At 31.5% G+C, this 11,198-nt stretch overlaps 1 protein-coding gene across 1 annotated transcript; it reads left to right on the top strand.

The window, feature by feature from the left end:
- Positions 1 to 3,971: 3,971 nt before the first annotated feature.
- On the top strand, positions 3,972 to 9,565 carry LOC110661584 (homeobox-leucine zipper protein HDG5). The gene is given in 13 exon segments (XM_021820256.2): positions 3,972 to 4,113; positions 4,408 to 4,641; positions 4,742 to 4,905; positions 5,330 to 5,447; positions 5,868 to 6,050; positions 6,412 to 6,885; positions 7,014 to 7,047; positions 7,050 to 7,111; positions 7,288 to 7,500; positions 7,579 to 7,747; positions 7,853 to 8,121; positions 8,245 to 8,340; positions 8,569 to 9,565. Coding segments are annotated over 12 exon segments (2,364 nt in total). The 5' UTR covers positions 3,972 to 4,113; positions 4,408 to 4,500; the 3' UTR covers positions 9,010 to 9,565.
- The last annotated feature ends 1,633 nt before the right edge of the window (positions 9,566 to 11,198 follow it).

The following is an 11,198-nucleotide window of genomic DNA, read 5'->3' as shown; positions in this document are numbered from 1 at the left end:
TTGTAAAGACCTTTTGATCTTTTGAAAGGTGTATGCTACATTAGTAGAGATAGGGAATTGAGGTATGCCTATGGTGTTAGAGATATACCACCTTATTTCATCCATAATAGAGGCAATTTGAGATAAGTAAGTATTTTTCAAATACATCCTAGTAAAATAGGTTATTTGTGATTCATTAATGGCTTTACAAGTGGTACGATTAGTTGAAACTTCATGAGGGGGATGAAATTCTAATAGGCTATTATTGATGTCCCTATGCCTTAACAATAGAAAAATAGGTATGAAGGCTGAGAAGAGTTCAATTATATATAAGTTAAGTTTTTCGTTATATTTCTAAGAAAAATAAAGTACCCTAATGAGTTTTCAAAGTTTTGTTTTGCTTAGGGATAAGCAAAAGTTCAAGTTTAGGTGTATTTGACACACTTATAACATATAGATATTTTAAGGCACTATTGCACTACATTTTATAGCATTTAAGTAGTTAATTTCATGTATTTTACTTAGTTTCATTAGTTTTTGTTAATTTGGATAATCACTATTTAATTTCGTGTTTTCTGTATCTTTTCAAGTGTTTTAAAGGAAGTCCAAGGTATGGGAGTCATTTAGACAAGTCTAGAAAGCAGAAAAAGCAAGAAAAGCTACTGCATAACATTACACATGTCATGTAAGCATGAAGCCTGACCCATGTAACCTTCTAGAAAAGGAGAATTGAAGAAAACATGAAGAAGCCATAGTACATGGGTTGTATAACTCACCCCATGTACCTCACATGCCCCTGTGCAAGTCTCTAAAAATCAAAACATGGAAAGCTAAAGAGAGCTGATAGTACATGAGCCATGTACCATGACCCTTGTAAACTTTAACACCCCCGTGTAACTTATTGCTTCCACTTGAATGATGACCAATTTTATTCAGAAACTTGCACGGTTCAAGACTGTGTAGTACCATATAAGTCGTATACTTTTTAACAGGTAGATTTATGTTGCAACTTCAATTCTTTTTCTCTCGCTCCGAACAGACTTCTAAGTCTCTTGGGACTCTAAAACATGACTCTAAGGCACCCGATATAAATACTAGAAGATCGAAACAAAAAGAGGGGACCTTTTCCAAAAAAAATCTTTTAAGTTAGAATTAGCTTTATTTTTCAACCCTAATTTTTCCAAGCCATTTGAAGAGAATTTGCATCAGCATCAAGAAGATGGGCTCTCAGCTGAAGTTCTAAAAGTTCAAAGCAGAATCTTTGTTATGTGTTCTTTTATTTTATTTCTTCAAATCATTTTATGTTCTTTTATTTTAATTATAGTATGATTGTTAAACTCACCATGAGAAAGTAGTTTGTTTAATTCTAGAATTAGGAGAGTAGCACTCTTTCTTTCTATATGGATACATACTAAGTTTATTTAATGAATTTGAGTTTTATTCTTTGATTCAATCTTCTGTGTTCTTAGCGTATGCTATGTGTTGGTACCCACTTAGTCATGATATAAGATACTAATTGAAGAACTGAAAGATAAATATTAGTATTGAAAATCAGAATTTTGAACCTAGAAAATCTGACCTAAAGATAGGCTGACATCCTTTGTGGAGTCTCATAATTAATCAAAGAGTTTAAAGGATTTTAATTAAGATTGATCACCACAAAAGTAGAGTTTAGATTAATTAAAATACATTTTAGGTGCCTTGAGAGAGGGCTCAAGATATCTTCGAATTAATTTCCATCAAAGTAATAATTCTCAATCTATTAAATAAGTGAAATTAGATCCATAATAAGGTTCAGGTGTGAAATCTTAATTCTGAAACTGTTTAGTCAATTGATTTCTAATTTATAGCTTTATCTTCTTTTAATTCTCAGCATTTGTAATGGTAGTTTAGAATTAACCTCTCAACATATTTGGTAGTTTAAACAGTCAAAATTATTGTCTAGCTTAGTACTTACGCTTATAAATTCCTTATGGGAATAATACTCTACTCACTACTATATTACTTGTTCGCAATCTGTACACTTGCAGAGTTGTAAACCAGCAAACAACTACCAAAACATGTAGTGTGAGAAGGTCCGAGTTTTAGATTCTTCCAAGGGTACTGCTTTACAGTGAGAAACGCCCAACCAATCAATCCAACAATAATAACAATAAATTCCAGTAGTTTATCTATCTTTATTTTATCTGTTATTTATTTTTCTAAGCTTTGTATTTAATTTCCAAGCTTTGTACTTAGTTCCCAAGTAATCGATACAAATATTTTTAGTTTTTCATCCAACTTGCTATGAGATTTTGACAAAATTGCATTCAGCGTAGTTAAGTTCTCATAATCGTTTGATTAGAAGTCAAAAAGCACACAGCTAATGTACTCAGTATCTAGGACGCTTCCATATTCTTAAACCGTTAGTCACCCAAATTGTTTTCTAAGGAAACCAAAATAATCAAAGGAGAAGAACGAAGAATCGAAGAAGAAGAAGAAGCTAAAAAGAATAAAGGGATAGAAGGGACATCTTATTTGCAAAATGAAGAAAGATGGGCAAACTTGTACCAATCTTTATTGCCAAAGATGGGTAAACTTGTACCACACTCTATTGCCAAACACATGGTTCTAAAGGAATTCAGTTTGGTTCAACTGAATTTTTTTTCTTTAAAAACTGAACCAAATTGAATTAACCAAAAATTATAAAAATAAAAATTAAATCGAAGTGAATTGTCAAATAAATCAAACCAAATTTATTGATTTGATTGATATATTGTTTGAATTGAATTAATAGTGCACACCTCTAATTTTTCTTATCAATTAAATATAAGGCTCCGTTTATTTCACGAAAAATATTTTAAATATTTTTTAATGTTTAGAGCATTCAGAAAATTGAGACAATGGAAAATATTTTATTAATCAAAAGAAAAATTAAGTTATTTTTAAAGAAAATAACTATTCCTTTTTAAAATAGGAAATTATTTTTTATTTTTTAGACTTAAATAATTTTATTAAAATGTGAAAACACATAATTAGTGTTTGGTAAATTAATTTTATGAAATTTTTTAAAATTCATTTATAAATCTAAACTTTTAGTGTTTGGTTAAATAAAATTTCATTTGGAATTTTTAATCATCAATTCTATGAAATTTATTGTAACTAAACCAAATTTTATTAAAATTGATAAAATATCCAAATGAATTTCAAGTTTAAAATCAAATCTATTTCAAGTGATAAAACTATTCTCTTATTGTATATTATTTATCTTATTTTATTTTATTTTATTTCAAATACAAAATTTATTTTATTTGAAATGAAATTTATATTTAATAAAAAATATAAAAAATTTTATTTATAAATGAATTACAAATGAAATAAATTTTATAAAATAATTGAACTAAATAAAATTTTACACATATATAATATAAATACATATTATTAATTTAACATTATAACTAAATAATAAAAAAATATTTTCATAAAATATTTTTTTATAAAACATATTTTTCCTATTCAATTACTTTTTATAAAATAAATTAAATAAAAAAAAGTTTATTTTCCTCCTAAATTTTTGTTCGTTCCTTGTTTTCCCTAAACGCTCTATTGTTTTCTGATTTTCATCAATCATATCCGCACTATCTATTTTGAATCTTGCGATTTGCCGACACCACCCAATCAACAAAATTATTTCCGCAGTAAAAAAGTAAAATGGTAAAAAACGCCTCTCCACACACCGGGAACAACGATAATTTTGTCGAGTAAAGAAGGAAAGGTTTGACTTCTGTATTTTAGGTTTAGGGGAAACGCATGAAAGGCCATTAAGGAACTGCCACGTGTGCACGAACAGTAAACCCAGTAATTGGCACTCAATCGGTTTCTCTCAAACCCTAAATTCGAAATGCCCATCTTAGCCCTGTACGGTGAAATCCATAAATTACCAATTTATGACACATACAGATTTTAAAGAGACAGAAAGAGAGGGGCAATAAAAAATTTAAGCAAACATAAAACGAGAGAGAGTGAGAGTGAGAGTGAGAGTGAGTGTGCTACAGGGAGAAGGGCTGAAGGGAAAGGAGAGAGATTTTCTTCTCCATTTCTCTTTCCAAGAATTCAATTCTGAAATTCCAAAGAACAGTCGACATAATATTGTTGGTAGTATTTACTTTCTCCTTGTAGTTTATGCTTTGATTTGAGAATTTATTTCTCAGTCTTTAATGGTGGTTCTTGAATCTCGTTTACCAGATAGTCCGCAACATTTACCCAGGAAAATGAAACTTGTTCTTCTTTCAGATTTATACCTTTATTTTGTTTCCATTTTTCTAGCCTGTCTTTCAAGTTTGTATGATTTTCTTGAGCTGCATGTTTAGATTTCATTGAGCCCATTTCACATTATTTTTTATATTAATTTCTTACATATGTATTCTTTGTTCTTTACTGTAATGGCAGACACAGTACGGCTAGGTTTTAGAGACCAGAATATTTGGGCTGTTTCTTTTACTAATTAGCTTATATATACGTATATCGAAGAAGGAAACAAATATGTATGGGGATTGCCAAATTTTGTCAAACATGGGAGCGAATGTGGTCTCTTCAGAAACCCTTTTTTCCTCTGCCATGGGAAACCCTAACTTCGACTTCCTGCCAAACATGCCCTTCCATTCTTTCCCTTCCATCATCCCTGTAAGCATAGTCTACGCTGCCTTTTTCGTCTTCTTCCCCTTTTTTTTTGTTGTCTGGGAGAGAAATGATATATTTCCGTGATTTGGTTGGTTTTATTTAGAAAGAAGAAAGTGGAATGATGCGTGAAAAGGAGGAGATGGAGAGTGGTTCTGGAAGTGAACAAGTTGAAGAGAAGTCAGGGAATGAGCAAGAGAGCACCGAGAAGCCTCTAAAGAAGAAGCGTTACCATAGGCACACTGCACGCCAGATCCAAGATATGGAAGCGTATGTCTCTATCTTCTCTTTCTTCCTTTTTTTGTTTTTAAATATCATTCTTATCTTATGCCTTTTCTTTTTGAACATAAGAAATAATTTTTATGAACACATCTCTGTCCAATTGTTAAAAACAATCACTCTCCATTCTCTCTCTCTCTCTGAAAATTTCCAATGCCATGCAGTCCTAACTTGGATTCTCTATTTACAAAGCAAAACCCATTTTGCAACAGGCGAAAAGTGGACCCTGTAGATTTTCTATATCTTATGCTTTGAGCAAATTCAACACTTGTTATCCTCTTTTGAACTGACCCATATCGCAGAGAAGATGGCTTTAACTATCATGTACAAATATTTTCCTTTTAAGCATTTTTGGTTTTTATGCAACAGTTCACCGTTTTTGTTATATGATATAAAAAGAAAGCTTGTTTTGCAGCTTGTTTAAGGAATGTCCACACCCGGATGACAAACAAAGGATGAAACTTAGCCAAGAACTTGGTTTAAAACCACGTCAAGTTAAGTTTTGGTTTCAAAATCGCCGTACCCAAATGAAGGTGACTACATTCTCTCTCTCTCTCTCACACACACACATCTTTCACTCTCATGCTAACCCTAAAATGTCCCAACCCTTAATGAAGCCGTTGAGCTTACACACGGTGAATGTGATTCCCTAGAAAACGCGTCCATTAGTAACGTTTTTACTAAGCCATCATCATGAGCATCGTAGCAAAAGAATCGCATTTATAGTTTTGGCTCGCTGGCTTTTTGCTTACAGTCCCACATATTCATATAAAGTCTGTATCCATTAATAACCATGTGGGGTAGGTAATTTAAACCTTTACCTGCACATGTGCTTCCCAAGGGTGCACAGATTTAATGCTATATGTGTCTTTTTTTGGGTTTATATTTGATAATAAAATCCATAAGCCTAGCTTATCAGTTTTCTGTTTCGTTTAAAATTAAATATAATATAGGCACAGCAAGATCGATCGGATAATATTATACTCAGGACAGAGAACGAGACCTTGAAAAATGATAATTACCGGCTACAAGCAGAATTACGCAATCTTATCTGCCCAAGTTGTGGAGGGCCAGCCATGATTGGTGGGATTTCCTTTGAGGAGCTTCGAATGGAAAATGCACGACTTAGAGATGAGGTAATTTCAATTGTGAAGTTCATGAGACAATTTTCCATTTCAAATAAATAAATACTATATGATAGTCTCATAGTTAAGTTCCTAACGTTATTTACTTAAAACCTAATGGCTTTTCATGCTCTTAAAATGGTCAGTGATATAGTATGAACTTGCTGCTTAATTATATGTTTTGGGTAGGATTTGACAGATATAACTTTAGGTATTAATTTTTACTTAAAGTTAATACATATTTATGCGTAACACACTTATATTAAATCTAAATCCTCAAGTAGTTGTTTTATGGGCTTTCTTGGTACACTTAAAAAGATATGTAAATAAGAAATCAAGATGATCAATCAATAATTGCTAAAATCTTGAGCAGTTAGAGCGTGTCTGTTGCATTGCTTCACGTTATGCTGGCCGGCCAATTCAAGCAATGCAGCCTGCTTCTACATTTGTTCTCCCTTCCTTGGACTTGGATATGAACATATATTCAAGGCAGTTCCCAGACTCCTTGGGTTCTTGCACTGAGATGATGCCTATGCTTATGTTGCCGGGAACTTCTTCCTTTGCTGAAGCTGGACTTGTGTTGATGGAAGAGGAAAAAACTCTTGCAATGGAGCTTGCAATGTCATCCATTGATGAACTCGTGAAGATGTGCCAAGCAACTGAACCTCTTTGGATCAGAAACAATGAGAATGGAAAGGAGTTGCTTAATCTTGAAGAGCATGCAAAGATGTTTCCGTGGCCTCTGAATCTCAAGCAGCATTCAAATGAGTCGAGGAATGAAGCTACTCGTGACAGCGCTGTAGTTATAATGAATAGCATCACCTTGGTCGATGCCTTCCTCGATGCAGTAAGTACCTTAATTTCAGAAATTCTCTGCAAGAAATACATCCATATTTTGCCATTTAATGTTATTGTTGTTTTTTAGTCAAATATGAAGCTAAAGTAGGCAAGTTTCTTCTTCTTTTGCTTTGTCAGAATAAATGGATGGAGCTGTTTCCTTCGATTGTTGCTAGAGCAAAACTGTTCAAATTATAACCTCAGGTGTTCCTGGTGCTAGTGGTTCTCTTCACTTGGTAAGCATACGTTTGATACTGTCATTTTAAAACTCTCTTCCAAATATTAGTCTTTTTAAATCTTGTTGAAGTCTATACTAAACTATATTGAAAACCATGCCGTCATTAATCTATAAAAATTGCTCTCCTTTAGCTTTTCCATTAGTTTACATAATTATTACGAGTTCTTTGATCAGATGTATGCAGAGCTACAAGTTCTTTCTCCATTGGTGCCGACTAGGGAGGCCTATTTTCTTCGCTATTGCCAACAAAATGTAGAGGAAGGAAATTGGGCAATTGTTGATTTTCCAATTGATGGCTTCCATGACAACATTCAACCTTGTTTCACCTTATACAGGAGAAGGCCCTCTGGCTGTGTCATTCAGGATATGCCCAATGGGTACTCAAGGGTAGGTAAAGTGTGCGAACCATGCTGTTTTGGAGCTGCTGATTCTTCTTTCTCTAACAAAGTATATTTCTCCACAAAGGTTACTTGGGTAGAACAAGCAGAGATTGAGGAGAAGCCTGTGCATCAGATATTTAGTCAATTTGTCAGTAGTGGGATGGCGTTTGGAGCTCATCGTTGGTTAGGAGTATTACAACGACAATGCGAGAGGGTTGCTAGCCTCATGGCCAGAAATATCTCAGACTTAGGAGGTTCTTAAACTGTACTCTCTTTTTGGTTACATTTATTTCACAATTTATGTGCATTTATTTCACAAAATTTTCAAATTATAACGTTTGTTTTTGTTGCATTCACAGTGATACCTTCTCCGGAAGCAAGAAAGAATTTGATGAGACTGGCACAAAGAATGATAAGAACATTTTCTGTGAATGTAAGCACTTGCGGTGGCCAGTCATGGACAGCCTTATCTGATTCCTGCAATGACACTGTTCGAATTACGACTAGGAAAATCACTGAGCCTGGCCAACCTAATGGTGTCATTCTCAGTGCAGTATCCACCACTTGGCTGCCCTTTCCTCATTACCATGTCTTTGAGCTCTTGAGGGATGAGCACCGCAGATCTCAGGTTCAAGAGGATTATAATCAATTAGTATTTTATATATTAATCAAGTCAAGATTCATAGATCAAATCTACAAATACATTCTTATTAAATATAATTAAAAAAATGTATTTATATCATATTGTCAGCTTGATGTTCTTTCTAATGGGAACGCCTTACATGAAGTTGCTCACATTGCCAATGGTTCTCATCCAGGCAACTGCATTTCTCTTCTTCGCATCAATGTAAGCTTCTAATTTCAAGTTAAGATTAATGTTCTAGTCATTTCTTACTTCGTCCTTCTTAATGCAATTTGAACAAAAATATCAGGACTAGAATGTGATACATGTATATTTTGTATAATGCAATTTGAGTACTGAAGTAATCTTCAGGTATATATTCTAGAAGTAAAAAACTCAATACCAATAAGCACACTAACTGTATATGTATGTTTATACATTGATGCATGATAGGTTGCAAGCAACTCTTCCCAAAACGTAGAGCTGATGCTGCAAGAGAGTTGCACAGACCAATCTGGAAGCTTGGTTGTGTACACAACCGTCAATGTTGATTCAATCCAGCTAGCTATGAGTGGGGAAGACCCATCTTGCATCCCTCTTCTTCCATTAGGGTTTGTGATAGTTCCAGTGGAATCCACCTGTAACAGCAACACTGTGAATGAAGGCAACTCTATTCAATCTTTACAAGAAGGAAATTGTACTAATTCAGGATGTTTACTCACCGTGGGGCTCCAAGTACTTGCCAGCACAATCCCATCTGCAAAGCTCAATCTCTCCAGCGTTAACGCCATCAATAACCACTTGCGCAACACAGTGCACCAGATTACTTCCGCTCTTAGCACCTCCGCTGCCTCCTGCCCTGAGCATAATGCTGCACCCCAGGGCAGGACATAGGGTAGTATGTATGTGTTTTTATCTTGAAGAGTGACGAGATATTGGGTACTAATACCAAATAAATTAGTAGAGGGCAGTAGTAATGAAAATTTAAGGGTACACAAAAATGTGTACACAAATTCAGTATATGGTAAATCGTAGATCATTGGTTGAGTGAGATCTCTTGCTCATTCAACGGTCCAAAATTTTCATAACTGAATTTGTGCACAAATTTTTGTGTTAAATAAAAAGAAAAAGAAAAAAAAAAAGGTGTACGTAGGTCTAGGTTTATGGGCAAGTAAGAAAGAAGTGTAGCATTCATAGAGAATGCAGAAATGCAAGCAAGAAGGGAAATGAGGGAAGAGATATATTAATATAATATATGGGATGATAACGAGGATGTGACCCTTGCTTTGTGGTAAGACTTTAAGTTTTTAATTTATTTTTTTATAAATAACAGTAGAAAATGATGATGGAGCCTCACCAGTCAGCAAGGGTGGTGGTTGGGTATTGACTTCTGCTTGTCGGACTATTTTGTATTCCAATTTAATGCTACTCATTCATATATTTCTCTTCATGTACTGATCCTTTTTTTTTTTTTTTTTATCTTCATTTTATGTTCTTTCTCTCTGTACGAAGAAAGAATTAAATTATAAATTACTAAAATTTATATATATTTAGCCTCTATTTATTTTATAAAAAATATTTTTTTTAATATTTAAGACATTTAAAAGAATAATCGATGAAAATTTGTTTTATGAAATTTTTTTTTATATTTTTTAATATTTAGGATATCTAGAAAAATAATCAGTTAAAAATATTTCTTATAAAAAAAATAAATTATTTTTAAAAAATAACTTCTTTTTAAAAAAGAAAATTATTTTTTATTTTTTAAATTTTTAATAATTTTATTAAAATATAAAAATATTTATACATACATGATATAAAAATATATTATTAATTTAATATTACAATCAAATAATAAAAAATATTTTTATAGAAAATATTTTTTAAAAAAATATTTACCATATACAAGTTATTTTTCATAAAATAAATCAAACTCTAATCTAAAATAATTTTATTTACTAATAAATTTTGTAGTCTATTATTTTATCTATGTATTTAATATAAAAACACTTAAATTAATTTATTCTTGTGAAATGTCATATAACAATAAATTTAATTAAAATCCTTTCTATTTTACATGCTAATTAATGTGGGCAAATAAATTAAAAAGTTCTTTCGCTGACTGTAACTAAATTTTTTGGTAATTTACTTTGCTATTTGGTGAAATATATAACTTTTTTTCTATATTTTTAAAATTAAATAAATTAGTCTTTCATTTTTTAATTCATTAATAAAATAATCTCTAAAATTATTTTATCATTAATATAGATTTCAATTAAAATAATTAAATCCCTGATATTTTGACAAAATTAAGTAATTAACCGCTGTGTTTCAAAATCAAACTAGTCTCACTTTTCAATTTTTATATACATATTATTTCAAATATAATACTGTGTCTGTCCTAAATTATTAGGAATAATGACAAATATAAATATATACACACACCATGTCGGAAATTGATGTTGGAAACTTGGTTCGGTCATTGAATCAATGTTAGAAAATAGAGATTCAAACTCTGATACTATGTCGAAAAGACAAGGAAGGGAAAGCAGAAACTATTTTTCATAAGATAAATCAAAATTTTCTTTAAAATGGAGAAAAGACATCAACTTCATTAATTAAATAAAGAAAATACAAACACATAGTAAAGATTTTTTTTTTTTCCTTCATTTTCTCTCAACTCCCCACACAATCACTCTACTGCTTCACTTTCTCTACAAATCAATCTCCTTTTTATAGGCAAAGGGAAACATTTTTCAAATCAACAATCACATACTAAATACATGACAAATTTTCTAAATTTAATGCTACAAATTTAGAAAATCACTCATTTTCAACAAAACACTTCATATTAAAATTTTTTTTTTTGTGCATATAATTTTCTACCAAATATTTTTCAAAAGCTTATCAATTCTAATAACTGATGAAAGCAAAGAGTTAAGAGTTTAAGTTTTAACTAGAGTTTAAGTGGTATATTATTGACAAATACTATAAAATTAATAATAATATTCTATTAGAATTAATATTTCTATATATTTTATGAATAATTATTAAAATAAATTTAGTTAGATTTTAATATGCTT

The sequence above is a fragment of the Hevea brasiliensis genome, chromosome 18, assembly GCF_030052815.1.
Source record: "Hevea brasiliensis isolate MT/VB/25A 57/8 chromosome 18, ASM3005281v1, whole genome shotgun sequence".
NCBI lineage: Eukaryota > Viridiplantae > Streptophyta > Magnoliopsida > Malpighiales > Euphorbiaceae > Hevea > Hevea brasiliensis.
Note: the sequence above shows the minus strand (reverse complement) of the source record. Positions and strands in the feature narration are given on the sequence as shown.